This window comes from Cervus elaphus, chromosome 9, assembly GCF_910594005.1.
Source record: "Cervus elaphus chromosome 9, mCerEla1.1, whole genome shotgun sequence".
Taxonomy (NCBI): Eukaryota; Metazoa; Chordata; class Mammalia; order Artiodactyla; family Cervidae; genus Cervus; species Cervus elaphus.
The window spans coordinates 4,932,512-4,958,331 of record NC_057823.1 but is presented as its reverse complement, the minus strand read 5'-3'; the positions used below and the strand labels follow the sequence as shown (position 1 = coordinate 4,958,331).

The 25,820-nt window shown below is 40.7% G+C and overlaps 1 protein-coding gene across 5 annotated transcripts in view; it reads right to left on the bottom strand.

Moving 5' to 3' along the window:
* Nucleotides 1-7,843: 7,843 nt before the first annotated feature.
* MAPK9 (mitogen-activated protein kinase 9) overlaps nt 7,844-25,820 on the bottom strand; it is a 65,661-nt gene continuing 47,684 nt past the window's right edge. For 3 of the 5 annotated variants that reach the window (XM_043910669.1, XM_043910673.1, XM_043910672.1), the window contains exons 6-12: nt 21,905-22,070; nt 20,387-20,458; nt 16,722-16,904; nt 15,172-15,296; nt 13,746-13,809; nt 12,423-12,494; nt 7,844-10,885 (exon numbers count right to left, since the gene is read on the bottom strand). In XM_043910669.1, the coding sequence (XP_043766604.1) occupies nt 10,743-10,885; nt 12,423-12,494; nt 13,746-13,809; nt 15,172-15,296; nt 16,722-16,904; nt 20,387-20,458; nt 21,905-22,070 (825 nt within the window). In that variant the 3' untranslated portion in view covers nt 7,844-10,742. Of the gene's footprint in view, nt 10,891-12,422; nt 12,495-13,745; nt 13,810-15,171; nt 15,297-16,721; nt 16,905-20,386; nt 20,459-21,904; nt 22,071-25,820 lie in introns of all 5 variants that reach the window. The other 2 variants (XM_043910670.1, XM_043910671.1) reach the window with 2 other exon arrangements.

Genomic DNA, 25,820 nt, shown 5'->3' with positions numbered 1-25,820 from the left:
AATTTATCGCATTATCATAGAAAAACAGTTGTGTATTTTTAACTTCGGAATTTATTGAGCATCCTCTGTGACCTGGTATATAGTCAGTTTCCTTTAAATTCTATGTGTGATCAAAAGGAATTTACCTATTGGGTATAATATTCTTTATTATGAGTCCAAGTTAAATAACTGGCATTTCAGTCTTCTAGATCTTTGCCTGACCTGTCAGTTTACTGAGAAGAAAGTATTCAGATTTCCACTACCTTTTAAATTTGTTTATACCCTTGGTACTGTCAATCGTTACACACACACACACACACACACAAACACACACATTCTTTAGTTAAAGTTCTCTTAAGTCATGTGGACACATTTACCTACATGAATGATGCCTACTATAAATACTACTAACATATCCACACAGTATTTATTTACATGTTTATGTATACTTGTAACAGTATACATTACAAGTATACCATAATGTACACCTGTCTTTGTCTGTAAAGTACATGCATAAACCTCATTATTCATGAGTTTACAAACACTAAAAAATCAGGCTGAATGTAAAAACAATCAGTGGAGGGAAATTAGTGACTATGTATCAGCATAAATGTGTGTATATAGGAACATATGCGTCTATATAAGTGGATGTGCATGCATGCATGTATACTAACTAACTGTATGTATGAAGACAAAGAAGGCTCAAGCACATGTAAAATGTTAACCTTTGGGGAGCTGGGATAGGGAACAATATACAAGAACCTTTTGGACTATTTTTGCAACTTTTCTGTCAGTTCAAAATTATTTCAAAATAAAAAGTTAAGAACTTAATGCAGTCGGTCAAAAAGACTGGAAGGAATCAGCTTCTCTGGCCCCAGTTATAACAATTGAAGTCTCAAAAAGAATGACTGGGAACACTCAAAGATAGAAATATGAACCCTCTTGTGATACCATTTGAAGTGGCGGTTGAACCCACACCCTACTCCGGGCACAGGTTGCTGAAGGGAAGGAACAAGGTGTGGACCCTGCCTTCCCGCCGGAGCTGATGCCAGGGAGCTCTCCCTGACGACAGAGTGGTGGTGAAAGATATCAACGGGATGAACGAATTGTGAAATTCCTGCTCACGGCAAGGATTATCACCTGAGGTTAATAACTGCATGAGGTATATGGTGGATGGGCCCCTTGCCAAAGCAAGCCCATGTGGACGACTTTCTAGTTATGAGACAAAACATGACTGCGTGACAGAGGACTGGACCGGCACTATCTGAACCCAGAGGTCAATTTAGCATCATTGACAGTGGGTCAAAAAAATGTTAAACGTCTTCTGCTGGGAGTTCATATAAAGTAGCGAGCGGTCCCCAATGTTTCTGGCAACTGGGACAGGTTTTGTGGAAGACAATTTTTACATGGACCAGGGAGGGGGATGGTTTCGGAATGATTCAAGCACATTATATTTATTGTGCACTTTATCTCTATTATTATCACACTGTCATAATGCAGTAAAGAAAGCGATGGGAGGCGGCTGTAAACAGATGACGCTTCACTCACTCGCCTGCCACTCACCTCTGGTTCCCCAGTCAATGGTCCAGTTGGGGACCCCTGACCCTTTATATATATAATGTATATATATATATATATGTATGTATATTTATATATATATATATATATAAAGGACACAATGTCACTTAAATTTCATTTAAATAACCAAAAATGCCAGTGAATCTATCAAACCTTTGGATATGCTTTCTAGATCCAAAAAAGATCAGAGACAGAGGGCATGGTCAATGCAACCCCGTGGAAGCAGCCACACAGAGCTAGAAGGTGCATGTACTGCCGGCTGACCCGCCTGACAAGGTAGGTTGGTGTCATGGAGGGTTAGGAGAATCTTAAGAACATGACAACCAGAAACCAGACACCAGGAATGCAAGGGCTTCAGCTGGATCCTGGCAGGACACAGTAGTAAAGGACTCTGAGACACTAGGGAAATCCCAAGGCCCTGGCTATTAAACCTGATGAAGGCTTACTGATATGGGCAGCTGGAGACCATTAACTGAAAAATGAAGGCTATAAAAGGCTCGTACAGAATGACTGGGCTTCGAGACGGCAGTAGTGGTTAAGAACCTGCCTGTCAGCATTAATGCAGAAGACATAAGAGACTCAGGCTCGATCCCTTGGTGGGGAAGTCCCCCTGGAGAAGGAAATGGCAACCTACTCTAGTGTTCTTGCTTGGAAATTCCCATGGACAGAGAAGCCTGGTAGGCTACAATCCATGGGTTCGCAAAGTGTCAGACTTGACTGAAATTACTTAGCATGCACACACAGTATGGCCTCATTTGGGCAAGAAGCAAAACAAAAAATCATCTAGATATGTATGTGTCCATAGAAAACGATCTGCAAGTACAGTTAAGTATCAAGAGTGGTCATCTCCAGATGGGGTAATATGTTTAGTTTCCCATTCTTGATTATGTTTTCATATGTGTGTGTACACACACACATATTATTAAAAAAGGGAGTAGATGAGAGAGGAGATAAGAGAAGGCAGAGAAAACGAAACTGCTTTTCAATTTCTCTTGTGAAGGGGAGCAACTCAAGGGTGATGCTGGGTTAAGCAGCTTTTTCTTTTTCATGCAGGTAACACAAAGATGACAAAAGATGGAGCAGAGGAGGGGGCAGTGACGACACGGGATAGAGGTGATTGTAGGAGTGAACTTCCCGACAGGGGCGGGGTCAGCTTTCATGGGAGCAGGGACAGTCAAGGTAAGGAGGGTGGGTGAGGGGAGAAGAGCCAGACCTTCACTTGTTGCATTCTATTCCTGTCAGGTACGGTGAGGGAGCTATCTTTGAGAATACCTGAGAGCAAACACATACAACCAAGTGTTCTGGTCAAATAGTTATTTTTTAATAGCATCTTTAGAATGATAATTTGCTGCCTAAAACACCCCAGAAATCAACAGAGAGTTGGACAAACTTAACTATTAGTGAAATTCTATATTGCAACTCTAGCCTAGATTAAAATCAAATAAAAACAAAGTAGCATGACTGCTATTAGGTGAAAAATGGCAAGGTGTGCTCAAGGGGATACACTTCTAAAGTCAGGCCCAGCTTGAGCCAGGCTGTGCTGGATGGACACAATTCTCTAATTAACAGCCACTGGATGGCAGCTTGACCTCTTGTGGAATCACGATTGTGTACTCTTCAAAACACGCTGCTTTATTCTCATGGAAACAAAATAAGGCCAACACATGTTTCTGCCTTGCTCCCCTGCCCATGCACCGACCTGTGAATACTGAGACAGCAATTGGTCACACTTCTTAGTGGCCACAAGATCTCAAAGGTGTAGAAATGAAGAGGAAGCTGGCACTTACTACCTGATCCTCCCAAGAGAAAATAGAAGCATAACCTCTGAAAACCAGTGCAATTGCCAAATTAATTTGTTTTCTTGAAGCAAGCAGATCAGAGGCAGCTGCTGAAGTGTTTTCATTATTTCTGCACAGTGTCCATCAAGATGCTTCCTCCTCTCCTTGTGGCAAGATAACACTCCACAAGAGCTGAATGACAAGCCACTGGGCTAAGAACTCTAGTGAGGAGGCTGGCAAAGTGCTGGCCACGTGGCTCTGGTCACTGTGACTGCTAGGCCTGCCTCAAGACTCGGTCCTGCCACTCAAGGCAGTCAGTCACCTCGTGGATACATTTTCAGAAGGCCTGTTCATGCTCATAAAACTGATGGATGTCACAAGCTGGCGGACAGAATGCTTATGAGGAATGACAGCATCAGGATTAACCGCAGCATCACAAAGCCCAGTCATTTTGCTAGACTACAGGCCCCTAGTGGAACGTGGCTTTTAAAGTTCAGGCCACCTGAGACTGTGTTCATGAGTGTGGCCTCGCTTGGAGGGTGTGTGCTCAGGCTGTGCAGAAATATTACACTCACATCTGCGTCCATAATTTTAGGGTGCCCTGAGGTGATGAGGCTCTGGGTGCTTTTTCATATGAAAGAGGGTTGTGAGAACTTTGAGTTTAAGCTAGAGAAGGAAGGACTTGGAGCGTATCTTTTCAACTAATGTGTTAAAGCCTGTCTCATAAAAATGGGTCGGACTCACTCTATTTCACCCAAAGGAAAGACCTTGGACCAGTGGGTGGAAGTTGTGGGAACCAAGTTTTCCGTTCAGTTAGAGAACTTATTATTTTTTTTACCTTATTATTTATTTTTCCTTTTGGCCCCACAGGGTCTTCCTTGCTATACACAGGCTTCTAGTAGGGGCCCAGGGCTACTCCCTAGCTGCAGTGCACGGGCTTCCTCTCACTGCAGGGGCTTCTTGTCGTGGAGCGCGGGCTCTGGGGGCACAGGCTTATTTATGGGCTCGAGTGTTCGCCTGGTCGCTGTGGTGCACAGGCTCAGCTTCCCGCAGCACGTGGGATCTTCCTGGATCAGGGGTCGAAACCATGTCCTGTTTACTGGCAGAATTCCTAACCAGTGGACCACCAGGGAAGTCCCAGGAAAGAACTTTCTAACAGTCAAAACTATAAAAAAAATATGCAGTGGGAGGAACATTCTCTTCATTAAAACCATCTGAGCAGAGGGTGGATAACTTCTTCAGAGCCATGAATGGCAATGTGAACTGGAGAACCTCTTTGTCCATTCCTGTTCTCAATGAAATCGAAGTGCATACACAAAATAGAGCCAAGACCGTACTTCAAAACTCAGCACAGAACTACTTCTTTACAATGAAGAGCTGCATTTAATCATATCTATGTTTCTATGAATTCTGCATTATAAACCTACAGTTCCTATGTTGCAGCTAAGTTCCATGTGGAAGGAATGCTGGTAACAACCCATTTCACTGAACTGAGTCTCTATATGCTCTTTTGAACACAGAACAAGAATGTCAACTTATGCTGGGGCTGAGAGTAAAAATGTCCGTATCTATACCCAAGATCTGTCTGCAAAAGTGTCAGAACCATGTAGAGCAGAGATTAGGAGAACCCTCCTGCAGGCTCTGCTTCCCTCTAAGATCACAAAGCATCTAGAAACTGCTTCTAGAAAGGGGCTCTTAACATGGTAACCACCAGGGTTCAGGATTCCTCAGAAAGTTTGGCAAAATCTTGTGCTCATGGCCTTTTTCTAAGGGTGGGGGGGGGGGGGCGCGGTCACTGTTTTCATTAGACTCTCAAGTGTGTTCATGACTGTGAGAAGAGTGAGGCCCACGTGAGTGGGACGGCATTCTGTAGACTCTCAAGGGTGTCCATGACTGTGAGAAGAGTGAGGCCCACGTGAGTGGGACAGCGTTCTGTAGACTCTCAAGGGTGTCCATGACTGTGAGAAGAGTGAGGCCCGCGTGAGTGGGAAGGCGTCCTGAGGGTGGCCCTGTGGTGCCCTTCCCGACGTGGCTACAGCCTCAACTGTTGTGCAGAGGGTTGGAAAATTGATTCTGAATTTCCCTTCCAATGCTAAAGTCCCACAGCACAGAAATGGCAGAGCAAATACCCTTGTTCACAAGGACTCCCTGGGCCCCGGGGAAAGAGTGAGTGACAGGTGCCCAGTGGCTGCTGTGACAGGCATATCCTCTTAAGTCATGATCACATTTGGCTTCAAAGAGATGTTACTGGCCACTTTGTTACTGTTATTATTGATTTGGTTACCAACTTTCCTGATGAAAGACCAAAAATATCAAATAACTGCCTTACTGCCAAAGGTAAGCTTACACTTAAATACAAAATACAATCTTCAGGAAAGTATACAGTAAGTTATTTTGAAATACTGATTCTGGGAAAGATCGAAGGCAGGAGGAAAAGGGGACAGCAGAGGATGCGATGGTTGGATGGCATCACTGACTTGATGGACGTGAGTTCAAGCAAACTGCGGGAGATGGTGAAGGACAGGGAAGCCTGGAATGCTGCAGTCCATGGGGTAGCAAAGAGTTGGACGCAACTTAGCGACTGAACACCACCACACCTCTTCCCATTAAAAAAATCCCACAAAAATCTGTATGTACCATTTAAGTCAATAAATTTAAAGTATTTCAGTACTATCTACATTGAAAGTAGGAAGGGGGAGGGTAAGAGAAATGGAGCCCAGGTCATTATCAAGAGAAATGTTTTCCTAATTCATGTGCCTATATAGTCAAAGAGTAGGACACGACGGAAGGACTTCCACTTTCCTTTCCTAGAGATCTCTAAAAATAAGACCGATACTCACCCATCTGGAATGACTCTAGTCCTAGCAAGGAGAAAGTGAGCCATTGTGCACCCTTCTGTTCCTGTGGTTTTAAGTAGTAAAAATCCTAAAGTACCTCAAAACCAGAAGCAAAATGAAAGAGGCTAATCCATGCAGAAAACCACAAGCACACAGGCATCGTTAAGGATTTTAAATGATACAAGGCAAGACTGATCGGTGATTCTTCTGGCCACTCTTGTGAGAAAACAATTATTCCAAATATTCAATCTTGCACTGCATGTTTCTGAAAATTTAGATTCAGGAAGTTGCAGAATATTTTCAGTAAGGGATCTAGCAGAAATATTTTGCTTTTCAATTTAAAAACATCTATTAATATTGAGTGGGATGACAACACTCCAATATCTGCTTGTGTTCATGTTAAATCTGTAATCAGAGATGGTGATGTAGAAATACACAGTAACACCAGCTGAGCCAAGATTACTGGCTCAGCTCAGAATACCAGGGAAGTCCAAGAATACTGGAGTGGGTAGCCTATCCCTTCTCCAGGGGATCTTCCCGACACAGGAATTGAACCAAGGTCTCCTGCATTGCAGGCAGATTCTTTACCAGCTGAGCTACCAGGAAAGCCCAAGTAAAAATTAAGCATTAATAAAAACTTAGCTCCAGGGAAAGGATATTATTATATTACCAACAGCTGACTTTTTCCCATTCTTGGACCTGGAAATGCTTATTGGCACTGGCAGTACATATGAGGGTAGCAAAGACTTTTCCTGTCAGAGCAAATAATTCTCTCCTCTGTGTTTATGTGACTCTTCCTACTTTGTCTTTCACCCTGGCCTGTCAGGTCGTGAACATACTCTTTCTCCTCTCTTGTCTCACTTGCCCAGGTCTACTGACTGGCATCAGTATAAGGAGCTGGATTTCCCGGGATCTCCTTGGCTTCTTGTAGGGTGATTGAAATGGCCTGAACACGCCCCACTGTAGAGGTCAGATGACCCACTTTCTTTGGTTCATGACATATTAATGTCTCCCGTTTGGTAGCTATCATGAACATGATAGCTGGAACATCATGAACATCATGGAACTGGAAGACCAGTTCCTTTGTTTTTTTCACTTGGGGGAGGGATTCATTTTTTATCTTGTAATCTTCAGATTTTATCCCCCCTCAACTTTGCAGCAGCCTTTGGGCCACTCGCTGTATGTTTCAATATCCCATGAAAATTTAGAAATTAGAAATGGATATAAAGAATATTCTGTTTCTTTTCCACAAATCCTTGACACCAAAGGAGTGAAGAGAAAAAAGGAGGGGGTGGGGGGCTTAACTGCTTCCTAGTGAAAGCCCCTGGAAAGCCAGCGCCACAGGGGGACAGTGTGGTGGAAGGTGTGCATGGCCCCGGGCCCCTTCACTCTCTGCTCTTTCTTGTTCAGGATCCATCCAAAAGCAACACTTAGGTTTTGGCCACCGTTGTTCTCCCTTTTCCCTCTGTCCCCTGGCCTGCATTGGTACAAGCCACACAGACCCATGGGGAAGGCCCCTGATGGAGTGAGTGGAGATGGCACAGTCATTTTTCTGGCGTAGATTTAAAAATAGAAATATATCATATATATTTTTACAAGCAAAAAAAAAAAAAAAGAAATACACAGTCACATGTCATTTAAAAACACACAAAAATTGGACATGTTATATACTTCTCTTTTAAAATGTATTTGTATTATTTTCACCAATCAAAACACACGTAATATATTTTATTATAAAACATTAGGCAATGTTACTTTTGAGATATGCAATCTGAAAGGTCACACCTGTGTTTACTACCAGTATGAAACACCAGAGGAGTTACATTAGAAATCAACCATATGAACTCATCATCATATATCATTACCATGACTTTACACAGCATCAAATCTGGATTAAAACAGTCTCCCATTCAGTGTTTCAACTTTGGACTCTGGGTGTCAGCAGGGGCCTACCAAGCATTTTCTCCTTTAGGATGCGGCTCTGAGCGCCATGGTGCACAGGCAAGCACAGAGCCTTGATTCTGTCTCCTGTCTCCACAGCTGATCAACGCTGAGCAGGATGTTTCTAGAATGCTCTCCTACTCTGACAGACTGTCTGCTCTCTGGAGCCTGCATTTGAAATCAAGACCTGACAGGGGAGGCAGTCATTTCCTTTTTAACAAAAAACTAAGTCAACAAACAAAATGAACCTAGTCCAAATTCCAGGCTAATAATAAATTACCTGGTTTATAAAAATATGTGTCCAAAATAGTTACTTCCAGGGTTGTGTACAATATAAATTACAAAAATAAAATAGAAAAGATGAAAAATTGAGCACATTTTTCAGTTCTTTATCCAACACCAGAATTTATCCATGGAGAGCAGTGTGGAACCATCTGCATTGCACCAGGTCCCTAGTACGTCCCAGCTCAGGAGGGAGGACCCTGAACTAGGGTGAGGTACTTCTGAGGAGCTCTGCGGTCTGCAGCACCGTGGCCTGCCGGGGTGCACTCATCACTTGCTGATGGAAGGTGGTCTTGGCAGGAAACCCGTCCATACCATCATGGACTTCATCGGTGAACAAAGGAGGAATCAGTGAGCAGAAAGTCACTCGGTATGGCACCTAGCTCCATTTATAAACGCCACCTGGCTGAATGTAGAGTCACCCAGTGGGACTTCCATGTGCCCTCCCGTTCCTCTGCTGCATGTACATAAGCTGAGGACAGATAATGTATTTTTAAAACTCTCCCCTTTCCTTTTCTTTTCAAAGATAGATTTAGTCAAGTTTTTTAAGGAATGTGTATTAGGTCATTTTAAGATGTTTATATATGTACAGCGATAACTTTCTTCACTATACCATCAGGCCTCTGAAGCCAAATAATCCTCAGCTATGTAACAGGTGTTTCTGCCCCAATCCAAGTTAGTATTCCATCTTACAGCTGAACATGTCTAAACATCACAATAGAAAACTATTTATTACTTCAATATTAATTTTGTTCATCAAGGGTTCCAGTTTCCAGTGATAAGACCAATAAGATACAAATGGTATAGAGAGAATCATATATTTTAGATAATATTTATAATAAACTTTCTTAACAAAGCTCCTCCTCAGAACACATTCTATAGAATGTGACAATGTTGACCCAATAGCTTCCAAAATAACTGAACAAAAGATATGAATAAGCTCAGGGGAAGCATCACGAGCACAGGTAGCCGTGTGTGACCATCATAACTCCATCTCTGCAATGACACTTCAATACTCAGGATTTTACTGAATCTTGAATAATTTCCATATTAGTCTGAAAGTATCAATTTCAGGTGAGCAGCTTAAAATCAGGAAATATTTAACAGTTAATAATTACCCTTTAGGACAGTTCCTCCCTATCCCTCAGAAGGCCTCCCCTCAGGAAAAGGAAATGACTCCACAAACTGGAGGACGACCACAAACAGGCATTCTGAGTCAGCCTGCTTCCAAAAACAGACCAAAGGGGATTTGGGTGCTTTCTTTTGTGAAAGAAAGTCGAGGAAGAATGCTGTGTTGGAAGAGGGAAACTTTGCCTTGTGAAATCATGTATCTTACCCTAGAGGAGGTAAGATAGGACCCAGTCCAGGCGCAAGCAAAACAAGCACTCAGCAAGTGACTGCCATCATCTTTAGTGATCACTTCGTAAAATTCTACTCTAACAGCAGGTGATGGGGTCAAGAATCTATTTGCCATCATATGATTGACATGGGTGTTAGGTGGCTAATAAAGAAGATGAAGTTCTAGGTAGCACTTCAAATTAGTAAGTCCAGAAGACCAAGGAAAAAGAGATGGCATAGATAGGATTTTAAACATATATATGTTTTAAGCAGCATAAAACAAAACTTAAAATGCTATCATGCAGTAAAACTGAATGTACAGTCATCCAGACTAACACAATTTAGAGAAAACAAAGTATCCTGGTCTTAGCAGTGATAATTCTCAGCCTAAAACATGACAAATTAAAGTTACATTTTTTTAATTAGATAGATTTAATTATATTCCTTCTGAAATATGAAAGAAAGTTAATTCATACCCTAAAAGAAGGTAAGATATTATAATATGATGGTGGCCAATTAATACATATAAATCTATTTTTTTCTGGACAAACACAAAATTACTTAAGAGGGTTAAGAGACAATTCTAGAAGCAGCACTACCTGGAAGATTATTTGGCTTTATAAATACTGATTTCCAAAGTGCTAGAGGGCAAATCCAAGCAAGCATTTGTGTCATGCATATAAATCCCAACAGTTACTGAAGATGGGAAATGATCACTATTACCTCACAACTTAAAAAAAAAAATTCATATATTCTAATTGCTCACCTGAAATGACCTTGAACAAAATTTCTAGATGTGTGGTTTGTACTTTTTTTTCTTTAGACATAATCTGCTTCATTTTATAATCTAAGCAAGGCAAGCCTAGTACAACTGAGTAGGGGCAAGGCATCATGTTTCTTACATGCAGAACATGGAGTTTTTCTGTTTGGTTCCATCAACTCCCAAGCATTTCACGCCCATGGAAGTGAGAGTTCCTTCACTGATGACAAGCTTGCTATTTCTAACTTATCATCGACAGCCTTCCAGGGGTCCTGCCGAGGCATCCAGACTGCTGTCTGTGTCCGAGGCCAGCGTCTGCTCCGTGGACATGGATGAAATGTCATTGATGGATGAGGACTGAGAAGGAGTGGCGTTGCTGCTTACTGCTGCATCTGTGCTGAGAAAACCAGACATAATAAAACCTGAGGCACGACACTGCTGCGGATCCCGGCAGTGAGACATCAGGCCACTCCTCAGCTCTGTCCTTTTGCAGTTTCCTACACTATTAGTATAAACAAGAAGTTAGCTGACTGTACATTTTGAACTTTTTGTGGAGTCTTTCTTTAGGCTCAAAGTCCCAAATAGTCCTCTGTCTTTCACTGCAATATTCTCTTTCTTCCTGGTGGCTAAATACCACACACATGTATAGTCATGTTAACTACTTTAAAAATGCCTTCTGGTTTTAAAAAGATATTAAAAGAAAACTGTTGAATTTATCCTAAAACTATCAGTATCACAAAAGGCTCAAGTCCAAATAGGATTCAAGTGCCATCAGACACTTCAGTTATAATCATAAACACTTAATCCAAGGGAAAAAACATCAACCTTTGAAGAATTCTTTTGCAAAAAAAAACCTTCTAAAAGAAGGAATGATACAAACAAGAAAAAAATAGGAACAAAATTTAGTGGACTCTTGTTCATTTAATTTTTGCCTTCTAAATCCCCAAAACTGACATTTTAAGGCAAATGAAACTAACCTATTTCCTACTATCTATATTTTAGCCTGGTTTGAACAAAAACAAAACATCCAGGGTCTCAGAGGTCAGTCTTAAATTTGTGCTTAGTTAACTATAAGCACCTAAATTTGTATTGAAGTTATATAATCTCCAGACACTTGACACATGTCATGCTGAATATAAAATTTAAGAATAAGAAACAGCCCCGTATGTATTTACATGTGTGTGTGGTGTGCATGTGCTTTCCAGTGGGAGTGGAGTGAATACAAATGTGAAATAAATGTAAGTAAAGAATTTTGTTTGAGGTAGAACCTTAGAGTGGAGAAGGAAATGGCAACCCACTCCAGTACTCTTGCCTGGAAAATCCCATGGACAGAGGAACTTGGTAGGCTACAGTCCATGGGGTCGCAAAGAGTCAGACACGACTGAGCGATTTCACGTTAACTTTCAGAACCTTAGAGATGGTATTAAAAGTTAATACCATATATATTATGCCTCTAATAATCATACAGCTTCCTAATTGTTAAAACGTCAGACGTCTACCACTAAGAAGATCAAGCAGAAAGATGGGAGAATTATATGAACAATTTTCTCAAAAGAAAACCAAATTCCACTTTATCTAGACTCATATTAATTTTCTTTTTTAATTGGTTGGGGGCAGTATAAAGAAGGTCATGCACGTTGAAAAAACTTTGAATTAAAAAAAAAAAAACAAAAAAAACTTTGAATTCAATTCCCCTATCTATAAATGAAAATGACAGTAGCTGTTACAAGGATGAACCAAGAATGTTCACAATACAGTTAGTTCACTGCCTGGCATCAGTAAAATGTTAGCTGCCACAATCAGAGCAGACCAAAAAGAGAAAACTATTTCACACAAAGAGTTTTCAAATCCAATGCTGGTCAAGCTGGCACTTAAAAAATTAGAGAAAGAAAAGTATTATGCAATCAAACTATTAAAGCAATCACTAACCTGAAGGTTGATCTTTTACAACACCATTCTTGCTTCTTTCTTCCCAATCCATTACTTCTTTGTAAATTAGCTCTTCAAATAGAAATGCAAGTTAGAATGCTTCATCAGTTTCTCTGCATCTCTAAACCCTGCTTCCAAATAAACCAGAACCACTCCAAGGGCACTGTGATGTGCTATTTTTAAATGTGATAGACGGACAACTAATAGTTTACCTAGACCAAAATATAATTTGATTCCTTGTATCTTTTCAAGCCAATTATATCTTTTCAACCAGCCAATTAAGAAGGCCATAAAAGTAGGGTAGTTCTGGATCCACTAGTGGGTTTTACCAAGTTGAGGGTAGGGAGAGAGTGGAAGAGAGACATGGGGAGTAGGGAAAAGAAGGAAAAGTACTAGCAAAGTGACTCTACAGAACAGTTTAACTACTGGATATTCTCACATCTTTTTGCACAGTTTTTCCTCCAACATTGTGGTTCTCCAAATGTAACTCCTCCAGATTGGCCAGAAATTGGTCTAGTTACCTAAGTTTTTTCTTGGTTTCAATCTCAGTTTTCCTCAATTTTCATGTGTCAGAACAACTGCCTGTTAAGTAAGATATCAGCAGCTGCCTAAAAGTTTGGTATTCATGAAATAAAACTAGCTCATTGCAGGCACCGAGTGAGGCCTGTGGGTGTGCGTGCGGCAGGTCACCGGCATCCCTGCTCCCACGGAGGGGCTCTTGGGCAGGACACGCCACCACGTTTGACTTGCGCTGACCACAGTTCTCAACTATTACTGATTCTGCTTTTTAATGAAATATTTTTAGTTTAACCTCTTTATTACTGGTTTAGTTTCTTGTGGGTTGTCTGGTTAGAGTGGTAATAATAACCATTTGCATATTTTTGATCTGCAATTTCCCCCAAACTCTTATTTTAAAACGTGTATATAACTACAAGGCTTACAAATATAGCAGAAGTTCACATGACCCCAGCAGGGTCTCTCATATCTGCTTTACAGGGGCCTGTGAACGGGGGTTACTCAATAGTTTCCAACATGTTATCAAGTTAAGCGTAATACACTTACTGAATTTAGTTTACAAGTCAAGATTTGATAATGTGAGATGTGTGAAAAACCTTTGCTTTTGTCTTCTGAAGCAAATATGCAATTCATACATGTTCCTCTCTAATTTTGCTATCTTCAAGTTCTTTTTCTGCTGGGAAGTGGGAAGAGAGAGGGTAAGGGGTGAAGGGTCTCCACCCCTCCCTTAGACAGGCTACTGTCAAAAAGTGTTAAGTTGCCCCATTTCAAAAAATGTGTAACAATCAAAATAAATTCCATCTTTACCTTTCCATTCTTCAATTGCATGTTCTCTCTCTTCCAACTGGGCATCATAAATTTGAGGTGGTGGCTAAAAATTAAATTTTACAGGTAAAGTTAATAGTTGAAAAAATAATGGGGCCTGAAGAAAATTAATCACTTGTAAGACTTCTAAAATATTTATAAAAAATAATAAAATAAAATATTTATAATGTTGATGCAGTTTCATTCAATATGTAGCTTAAAGATTTCTTTGTAAGTATGATATTTACATTGGTTTCAAAATCAAAATAATTACGGAAAAATTAACCAAAAAATAGACCTATTATAGTCCTGCTAATAATTACACTCTAAGGACATCTGCCCAAATGTAATTATAAAATTAGCAATCACAGGTTGCTTCCTAGAGATCCATTCTGGACAAGGTACTGTGCTAGGAAATACAGAAGCTGCAAAATATATCTCAAGTTTATATTTCTTCCTGTTAGAACTCCCAAATTCAGTCCCCAAATCTTAAGTGGACTGTTTCAAAAATTTACTTAAAATCATGTTTGTAAATCAAATTATTTTCATATAAAACAATGAATAAAATGGTGGTTAAATACATAGGACAAAACCTAAAAATAAGTATGTGAACGTGAAAGTCACTCAGTCATGCCCAACTCTTTGTGACCCCATGGACTATATAGTCCCTGGAATTCTCCAGGCCAGGATACTGGAGTGGGTAGCCTTCCCTTCTCCAGGGGATCTTCCCAACCCAGGGATCGAACCCAGGTATTCTGTATTGCAGGCATATTCTTTACCAGCTGAGCCACAAGGGAAGCCCAAGAATACTGGAGTGGGTAGCCTATCCCTTCTCCAGCGGATTTTCCCGACTCAGGAATTGAACCAGGGTCTCCTGCATTGCAGGCAGATTCTTTACCAACTGAGCTATCAGGGAAGCCCAATAATGAGCATGACACTATGTAATTATTTAACTTTCAACTAAAGACCATTCATACCAGGGATGCTACAGAAAAATGCACATGAGCACCACACTCAGAAGTGGAACTTCTCTAATAGGTACCTCTGGGAAAGGACGAACAGACCTGTCATTTTCAGCAAGTTTCTTAGCTTGACTGGATACCTAAACAAGATAATAAAAGCAAAACCCAGGCACAGTACCAGGTACACAAACGGATGCCTAAAAAAGGTGATCCTATGATCACACGTCAGCATGGACATAAATGACAATTCTATCACCACAGCATAAGCATGTTTACTCCTGAGGTACTCAGGGTTCAGCCCCAGTAACGGGTCCTAAAAGGGGCTGGATCCCTGCTACGGCCTCAAAGTAATCAGGAGTCCTTTTAACCTTAAATCTTTGTGTAGCCACTTCAGACTGGCAGACAGAAGATCCAGCGAAATGTACGCCCTGCCTTTACACACAACTCTTTTCAAAATAGATGCTTACCGCTTCTGCTTCAGCAGGGTCATACCAAACAGTGATATAAGGATGACGCAAAGCTTCATCTACAGAGATTCGCTTGTCGGGATCTATGACTAACATTTTTGATAATAAGTCTCTGGCTTGACTTGCTAGGGTAAAAACAAATATTAGATTAATAAAGTAACAATTTTAACCTGAGAATCACACAATAAAGAACTAAATGTGACAGCACAGACAGAACAAAAATATACTAACTCTGGGAAACTGGTGACAGATTCAGGATTATCAGTCTCTTTCTGTAAGAGGAAATCAGGCAGCCATTTCCACTACAAACCAGGCTTTCAAAGGTGCTTTTGGCCCGAGTGTGGTGGGGGGAAGGACAGGGCATGAAGCTGACAAACCGCGGACAGCGAGGGCACAGGGGCTAAGCTGAGGGGGGCGCTGCCGAGAGCGCAGGCATGAAGCACGGGCAGGCCTTTTCTTCTGATGCCACATCAAAGTGAAACTGAACAGACTGAGCCGCACAAAGATTTCACATTTGCCTCATACAGACATTTCACAGATATCTCTGCTTTGCCTGTGCTGTGCTTGGTCGCTCAGTCGTGTCCGGCTCTGCAACCCCATGGACTGTAGCCCCCCAGGCTCCTCTGTCCTTGGGATTTTTCAGGCAAGAACACTGGAGTGGGTAGCCATTCCCTTCTCCAGGGGATCTTTCCAATCCAGGGATCGAACCCAGGTCTCTTGCACTGCAGGCGGATTCTTTACTGAGCCACCAGGGAAGCCCTCTGCTTTGCCTACCTGTATACAATGTACACTTTTTAAAAAAATCTAGAGATTAGTAGTTAGAAAAAAATTCAACAAGCTCAATAATTTGGTTAAATACAAGGCTCACCTAGGTTTCAGCGATTAAAATTCACAGGTGGGACCTCTCTGGTGGTCCAGATGCTGAGACATTGCACTCCCAGTGCAGGGGGACCAGGTTCAATCCCTGGTCAGGGAACTAGAGCCCACATGCTGCACCTAAGAGCTTGCATGCCACAACCCAAGACCCCACACACCACAGCTAAGACCCGGGACAGCCAAATAAATACGAAACCAAATAAAGTTCACATATGTAGGCAAAGGAGAGATGGAACTCTTCTGAATGAGGCACAGTTTGTCTTGATGTAGAGAAAATCACATCTATTATTTTCCCTTAAAATACATTTTAGTGATGGGCACAGGATAAGGGGAGAAGGCCTTTTAAAATTTCTGACTCTTCAAATGGGTGAGAACCTTTATTCAAGTATTCTTTACACCTGATAACAGTTTGAATTCCATTTGCTGTAACTAATATAAGAATCTTTCAGACTATGTAAATATTGTGACCACAGGCTTCAGTTTTGTCCCCTTTATTGAGGACAAAACTTCTAGGTCTTTAAGCTTTCTTTCTGAAATGCCTTCATTCTAGCCTATAAATGACTTTGAGGGTTTTCAACTATTTCATCTTTCAGTTTTCACAGATTTTAGAATGCAAACATAAAAAAAGCTTCACCAGATAATGAAAACAAGTATAAGAAAAAAGGATATCTTACTTTTAATTTTGTCTCGTTCAGATTCTGATGGGAATATCCAATCTGGAAAGAGTTCTTCAAATTTGATTCCAGGATACTTTGGTCTGTTTTCTACATAATTCCTCACAGTTGGCTGAAGTTTCTTCATGAAATCTGCAGATGGTGTTCCTAGCTGCTCAATAACTTTATTCCACTGATCAATATCTAAGGAGTCTCTTGAGGAAAATACAACTGAAATGCCTTATATTCATATTACATAAAGTTGCATCATTCAAAGAAAAACTTAAATTATACTTATCAATGAATAATTAATCAGGCCAGCTCACTGGGTCAGCAGAAGCATTCCAAAATAATATTCAAATAAGGTTTGGGTTTCTAATTAAGACTATTTAAAAAAAACAAACTCTGCACCATGTAAACTCTGGTCACAGTTTATTAAATCAACACAATGAAGTCTTTATGGCTTCCTATTCTAGATCAAAATAAAGTTATCTTGAAGCTGAAGAATACCTATGACTGAAAGGCTTAAACATGAAAGTAGGTAATAATTATGTAGGCAAATGGAAATCAGTTCTCATAATAATGGGCTTCCCTGATAGCTCAGTTGGTGAAGAATCCGCCTGCAATGCAGGAGACCCTGGTTCGCTTCCTGGGTCAGGATGATCCCCTGGAGAAGGGATAGGCTACCCACTCTGGTATTCTTGGGCTTCCCGTGTGGCTCAGCTGGTAAAGAATCTGCCTGCAATGCGGGAGACCTGGGTTCGATCCCTGGGTTGGGAAGATTCTCTGGAGAAAGGGAAAGGCTACCCACTCCAGTATTCTGGCCTGGAGAATTCCAAGAACTGTACAGTCCATGGGGTCGCAAAGAGTTGGACAAGACTGAGTGTCTTTCAAGTGACTTTCACTTCGCTTCCACTTCTTGTAATAAAGCTATGTTAGATATAAAGCTCCCTAAAATAGAGAGACCTAACTGACTGCTCAATTTACAGCTGGGAGCCACCCTGCGGGCTCGGCAGGATGCCGTGCACAAGGGAGGGGGCGGGAGCCGGGGTACTTTCTGAGCCCTCATCATGTCATCTCCCACTGTAGCTGGGCTTACAACATTGAGCAGCGCCAGCTTTGAGAGGTCATTAAGTTTTACTTGGCACTGACTCTGGCCATCATTGCAATATAAATAAGTGTGTTTTATTTCCTTTCAAAGTACATGATCTAGGTTTCAGACTCCATTGTGTGTTAGTCACTCACTAGGTGTCAGGCAGTCAGTCCCCTTGGGTCTCATCTTCCTATTTGTAAAATGTAGACAATGCCAGCTTTGTCTCTTTTCCTGGAAGCTTGAGATAACCGGCAAGATGAATGTGGACAGTGATTCTAAAACCATAAATATTATATAAGAGAACACAAACCAGAGGAATCAAATAAATAAATAGAATCTTTAAAAAGTGATTGATTGAGGCATGTCTTCGAAAAATAAAATGATATCACTGTGATATCACTGTGAAAGAACCTCAGGAACAAACATATGTTCTTCAAAGAACAAAGGAGGAGGCCCTCTTGTCTCCTGTAATGTCTTTCTTCTTACTGGTATACCATCACCAGTTTGCTCTCCACTGGTGCATTCCATCACCAATCAAACATAATTTTTTTCCCTCTCATCTTAAAACAACAGTCAATTTCCTTTGAACAGTCACTTTCCTTTGAACTTCCGTAGCTTAGCTACCATTCCCATTTGCAGCAATACAGAGTTGTCTATATCTTTAATTCCCACCCTGTCATTTTCTCTTAACCATTCTTTTCAGCCATCATTTCATGAAAACTGTGCCCATCAAAGTTGCAGGTGACCGCCCCTCAGTTCTCAGTCCTCACCTTTTTGACAGTGTTCATGTGCTCCCTCAGTAATCTGCTTCTGGGCCTCCAGTGTCCTGTACTTCCTGAAAGGTACCTGGCAGAAGCTTTCTCTTTCTTATCAGCCACAAGGAGTTCTTTTCTACCTTCGATTATGGACCTAAAACAAATCTCTGACAACTGCAGTCTGGTTTCCAGAATCTTTTTCTATCTCATGTTTGAAAAAAAGAGCAAAATTGTCTTTGGAAAATGATGGTAATCTCTGTGTGTGTTCTAAGGATGACATTAGGTGACCTTATACATAAAATTATTATTACTGATATTATAAGATGTTAATATGTAAATTAAGAACTTTAAATTATTTAATAATGCACCAAAAAGTCCCCACACTTTTCACATCTGTACTATCTGAAGAACACAGTTAAGTAGTTAAAGAAAGGAAAGATGCAAAATAAATTAAAAATTGAGACAAAGTGAATGTTAAGTTGATACTTCTAATTATGTATCGTTAGGGAATTCCCTGACAGCCCAGTGATTAGGACTCAGTACTTTCACTGCTGAGGGCGTGGTTTCAATCCCTGATTGGGGAACCAAGACCCTACAAGCCTCGTACTGTGGCATAATAAATAAATGTATCTTTAGAATACATCAATTTTTCCTTTTTATATTGAGTTTATTTTCAAATTAAATATCTCCTATTTATAGTTTGAAACAACTGAATCTAAGGTAAGGCTATGAAAAATTGCTAGAAAATGTATTAGAACAAAATAAAATGCTATGTTTAACTTCACATAAAATCTATGATGTGAAAACTATTAAGGAAGGTAAATAAAATGATAGGGATAAAATTTTTTCATTTCAAGTTTGTGTTGTGAAGATTTATATTACAAGAAAATCACCCTCATAAAATCATAAAAATGAAAATTAATAAAATATATACAAAACATTGACTACACAACTTAATTTCTCTTAAAGATAACCATCAATCTGCCAGCAGAGACTACTTTAAGCTTTCATAACGAAAAAATAAAATCAAAAGACTAACGAAAATTTTAGGTGGTGAGAACACAAATGAAAAAGGGTATATGTGAAGAACTAAGTTAGAATAAAAAATACTGAAGATGGAAGAACATGAGGAATATGAGAAAAGAAGGCTATTGAAACTATTATATATCTATTCTTCCTTATGCTACATATCATTAATATGATTTGCTGACCACAGTATAAGTTAACCTTTTGCATTTTATATTTATTTAGACTTCCCCAGTAGGGAAGTCACAAATAACCATCTAAGTGGATCTTCTAAAATTTTCTACGAAATGTCAGAAGAGTAACAAACAAAAAAATTTAGCAAATACTGTTCCTCACAAACTTTTCACTTTAATCTTTTCCCTTTAGGTCTTATGTAGCACGCTTCAGTTCTTACTTTGGAGGAAAATATTCTATTGCATCCTGGTAACTGATGAAATAGTATATTAAACAAATTACACAAGAATATTGGCCTATTAAATTTAGACAACTCCCTAGATGGTTAAATTAATTAACTAAACAGTATTTTCATTTAAACACCAGAATACATTTGTCAAAGAGTAAATGCATTTCTTATAAGCTATTTTTAACAAAATTAAGAATGTAAATTGGTTTAATTCTACATCTCAATAAAATCGTTAGTCAAGTAAAAAAGAAAACATAAAATTGAACCATTTGATCTGTGACGCTAATTTAACAAATATAATCAAGACCTCCTTAGAATACAGTCTAGAATTACGACATTTTCCTTTTGAGCTCCTGCTGCCTTTGGTATTTATGGAAAACATGGCCGGGAAGGTCCCCGGGAAGGATACGATCAGTGCCTTGGAATATCACACAACCTTTCACCAGCTCTCCCATGATGCAACCCACTGACCAGATATCAACTGAAAATAAAGTGAAATGACAAAATTATGAAGTGCCATGAACAAAACAAAGGTGAGGAAAAGGTTTCTAACAGTGCACTAAATATATAAATATGGAAAATAAACGGCCAGTTAAGGGTGAACTGTTTTAGACAGTATGAAAGATTGCTGACCTCTATTTTGGCTTTCAGTTTGCAGCAATCTGGGCTTTCAGTGCCAAAGAGTCCAACACTTTACAGCTTCAAAGACAAAGTCCCAGAAATAAGGAGTGCCTGTCCCCAGAAAGCTGCTTCCAGGCACGAGCCCACCCCGGCTCCCGGCCTTGTGGTCAGCACCAGGTATCTCCCTGTGAAGGATACAGTCTCTTCCTGGGAACAGGACTTTATGGAGGACCATTTCTGCCATGATGCACCCGACAGACCAGATGTCCACTACCAAATACCAGGTGATTAAAACCAGCCAGAGACCGCCCCCACGCATGTCTTTTCTCAAATCCCCTCCCAAACAAAGACAGACCCAGCTTGTTAGTAGGACTTGTGTAAAGTATGAACACCATGCCTCGGAGTGATCCGTTTCTAAACTGTCAAGTCAGTGGGGCCCCACAGGGCCAGGCTTGTCTGGGTTCCGGAGAGGGCCAGAGGCGCCTCACCTTCTGGCTGTTCCCCTCCTCTGCGGGGCCCAGATGAATCAAGGCCTCAGAAGCCCAGACAGAGAGCTCTTCAGTGCCCCTGCCGGTGGAGGTGGGCTGAGAGACGCTAACAGGGGACAGAATTTTGTCTCATGTCCATAGAGGACTGGAAGGCCACAGACTTGTGTCTCTCTGAATAGGAGGAGCACAAGTTCTAAAACATCTGAATAAACTTGAAGCTCAACTCATTTCAGATGACTTAGGCAAACTTTCAGACTCTTTTTTTTTTTTTTATAAGTAAGTGTGATTTAGTTCTTTTTGACAAATTTTTCAAAAGCTAAGTTTCAAAGAGCTCTGATATTGCTAGAATAAGTTTTGCTGTTAAACAAACAAACAAACACCAATTTTACACACAAAAAGCACATGTTGTATTGTTCCATTTATATCTAGTTCAAAAATATGAAAAATCAATCTATGGTGCTGGAAATCAGGATAACGGCTTCCCTTGGGGGTTGAGACCCAGAAGGGTTCCGGGGAGGCCTCCGTTATGCTGCTGGTTACGTGGGTGTGCTTCCACTGAGCGGCACACTTGGGATTTGCATATTTTTTTGCAAGCATATTATACTTTGATAAATGTCCAAAATATTCATTTCAAAAATGAATAATTTTAACCAATGGAAATATAAAATTATTTCTTGTCTGTGAACTGTGATGATCTACGCTTAACACAGTCTCCGTGTTATATTTCATACAGTTCACAGGAAAGAGAAAAAAACTAGTGATGACTAATAGCACTAATTTTAAACATCGCAGCCTCTTCCAGTTCTGTCTGTACTCACCGTTCTCTTTGTAGCCCATGCCCAGGATGACTTCGGGTGCCCGGTAATACCGCGTCACCACATAGGGGGTCATCATAAAGTTGGTGCACGCCGTGCGAGCCAGGCCAAAGTCAAGGATCTTAAGGGTGCAGTCTGACTTTACTACAATGTTACTAGGCTTCAGATCCTAGGACAGAAAAGGTTTAAATTAATACAGCGAACCAAAGCATGCTAAGTAAACAATCTCACGTTGGTAAGGATTTGTGAGGTCAGTGACCACTTAAGTATGTGAGAGTGCTGGGAGAAGGAAGAAAGTTTAGAATTGAATACTGGGATTTTAGAATCATGTTGGAAAACCTAACTCTCAAATTGAAACCAATACAAATCAGTCTAGAGAGACCAGACGGTTGCCCTTCTCTGCTGTGTGGAAACCTGCATGACACTACTTTGCTTAAATCCTTTTGAGAGTCTCTACAACATCCACTCGGCCCTCCTTCCACGCCTGGGTCATCCTTCAGTTCCCAACATTCTGGCTCTTCCCTGCTATCCAACGGAAATATAATTCAAGCCCCATGTGTGATTTACATTTTCTGACAGCCACCTTAAAAAAGTGACTAGAAAAGGTAAGATTTAACTTTAATATTTTCTTTAATTCAATACAGTGTATTTCCATAGTATTCATTTCTAAAATGTAACCAACATATAAACATTATTGAGATATTTTACATTTTTTGGTACTGTCTTTGAAATCCAGTATTTATTTATAATTATAGCCACATTCTGAGTACTTAATAGCTTCATGTGGCTAGAGGCTATGACACTGGACAGCATAGGGTTAGAATTCTCAGACCCTGGAATGTCCCAAAGGCTTCTTCTTTCTTTGGAAGAAGAATCCCATGATTACCAACACCAACTTCCCATCCCCTGGGACCCACCGTTCCCTGGCACACACACTACTCTTAAAGTCCCTTCTTCACCCCTACCAGGCAGGGCTCTGTGAGAGGAGGCCTCAAGGTCTCTCTGCGCTCCCAGCATGGAGTCTGGCACAGCAGATTCTCAGAAAATGTTTGCCAGGTCAATGTACACACCATACTCTACCACACTCTCAACGCAACTCATCACAACTTCTGCGGCTTTTTCCCTCGTTACTCTAGGGCCTTTCTATATGGTGATCCCCTACATCCTACCCTTCCTCAAGTCACAAGAATTTGATTATTGCCTGGAACTTCGCCTGAAAACTCACCCTAGAAACTATGACTTCTAAACAATCCATATCTATTATTTTCACAAGTGCTTTCTAATGTGTAGCTACAATGTCAAACTGCCAAGTCACATCACACAGTAAATGATGTTTTAGGACCAGCACCTGGCTGAAACTTTCCAGTTGATGCGTCACCAATGGGCATAGGTGTGCCTTGAGTGACAGCTGCCAAATGTTACTGGGATAAGTAGAAAAACATTTAAATTTACATCAGTCAAAACTAAGTTTCATTACTGCTAAGGGCTTGCTTTCTAAACATTCAGAATTCAGTAAACTATAACATAACTATGCATTGCTTGAAAACAAAATGAAAACTCCTACCAAGCCCATGCAGATGCACTGGTCCCTGGCTGCCCCAGAGTGCTTCCTCCATGCATGTCCCAACATGAAGTGCTGACGGGAGAATGGCCGACCCTACCCACAGCTGCAAGGCCGTATAAAACAAAGCATGGGAAGAATAGGCACCACACTCAAACCAGCGACCTTCTCCTGTGAGGAGGCAGTAATGCAGCTAAGGTAAAACAAACCAATTTGTTCCTAGGCTCCTTTTTCAGAACCAAAGAATATGGGAAGAACAGGTATTTCAGAATATAAATTAATTGTGCTTAGTCGCTCAGGCATGTTCAACTCTTTGCAACCCCATGGACTGTAGACTGCCAGGCTCCTCTTTCCAAGGAGATTCTCCTTTTTATACACCATGGACTGTATAAAAAAGCAAAAACCTATGACACCGGAAGATGAGCCCCCAGATCAGAAGGTGTCCAGTACGCTATCAGGAAGAGCAAAGGGCAATTAAGAATGAAGTGGCTAGGCCAAAGTGGAAATGACACTCAGTTGTGAATATGCCCGGTGGTGAAAGTAATGTCTGATGATGTAAAGAACAATACTGTATAGGAAGCTGGAAAGTTAGATCCATGAATCAAGATAAATTGGAGATGGTCAAGCCGGAGATGGCAAGAGTGAACACTGACATCTTAGGAATCAGTGAACTAAAACAGACAGGAATCAGTTCAGTTCAGTTGCACAGTCGCGTCCCACTCTTTGCGACCCCATGGACGGTAGCATGCCAGGCTTCCCTGTCCATCACCAACTCTCGGAGCTTACTCAAACTCATGTCCATAGCATCAGTGACGTCATCCAACCATCTCATCCTCTGTTGTCCCCTTCACCTCCTGTCTTCAATCTTTCCCAGCATCAGGGTCTTCTCTAATGAGTCAGTTCTTTGCATCAGGTGGCTAAAGTACTGGAGCTTCAGCTTCAGTATAGGTCCTTCCAATGAATATTCAGGACTGATTTCCTTTAGGATTGAATGGTTGGATCTCCTTGCAGTCCAAGGGACTCTCAAGAGTCTTCTCCAGCACCACAGTTCAAAAGCATCAATTCTTTGGCATTCAGCTTTCTTTATGGTCCAACACTCACATCCATACATGACTACTGGAAAAACCATAGTTTTGATTATGTGGACCTTTGTTGGCAAAGTAATGTCTTTGCTTTTTAATATGCTGTCTAGGTAGGTCATAACTTTCCTTCCAAGGAGCAAGTGTCTTTTAATTTCATGGCTGCAATCACCATCTGCAGTGATTTTGGAGCCCAAGAAAATAAAGTCTGTCACTGTTTCCATTGTTTCTTCATCTATTTTCCATGAAGTGATGGGACCGGATGCCATGATCTTTGTTTTCTGAACGTTGAGCTTTAAGCTAACTTTTTCACTCTCCTCTTTTACTTTCATCAAGAAGCTCTTTAGTTTTTCTTCTTTTTCTGCCATAAGCCTGGTGTCATCTGCATATCTGGGGTTATTGATATTTCTCCCAGCAATCTTGATTCCAGCTTGTGCTTCATCCAGCCCAGTGTTTCTTATGATGTACTCTGAATATAAGTTAAACAAGCAGGGTGACAATATACAGCCATGACATACTCCTTTCCCAATTTAGAACCAGTCTGTTGTTCCATGTCCAGTTCTAACTACTGCTTCTTGACTTGCATAAAGATTTCTCAGGAGGCAGGTCAGGTGGTCTGGTAGTCTCATCTCTTGAAGAATTTTCCACAGTTTGTTGTGATCCACACAGTCAAAGGCTTTGGCGTAGTCAATAAAGCAGAAGTAGATGCTTTTCTGGAAATCTCTTGCTTTTTCTATGATCCAATGGATGTTGGCAATTTCTGGTTCCTCTGCCTTTTCTAAATCCAGTTTGAACATTTGGAAGTTCATAGTTCACATGCTGTTCAAGTCTGGCTTAGAGAATTTTCAGCATTACTTTGCTAGTGTGTGAGATGAGTGCAATTGTGTGGTAGTTTGAGCATTCTTTGGAATTGATTTTCTTTGGGAATGGAGCGAAAACAGACCTCTTCCAGCCCTGTGGCCACTGCTGAGTTTTCAAAACTTGCTACCATATTGAGTGCAGCACCTTCACAGCATCATCTTTCAGGATTTGAAATAGCTCAACTGGAATTCCATCACCTCCACTGGCTTTGTTTGTAGTGACGCTTCCTAAGGCCCACTTGACTTCGCATACCAGGATGTCTGGCTCTAGGTGAGTGATCACACCATTGTGATTATCTGGGTCATGAAGACGTTTTTTGTATAGTTCTTTAGTGTATTGTTGCTACTTCTTTTTAATATCTTCTGCTTCTGTTAGGTCCATACCATTTCTGTCCTTTATTGTGCCCATCTTTGCATGA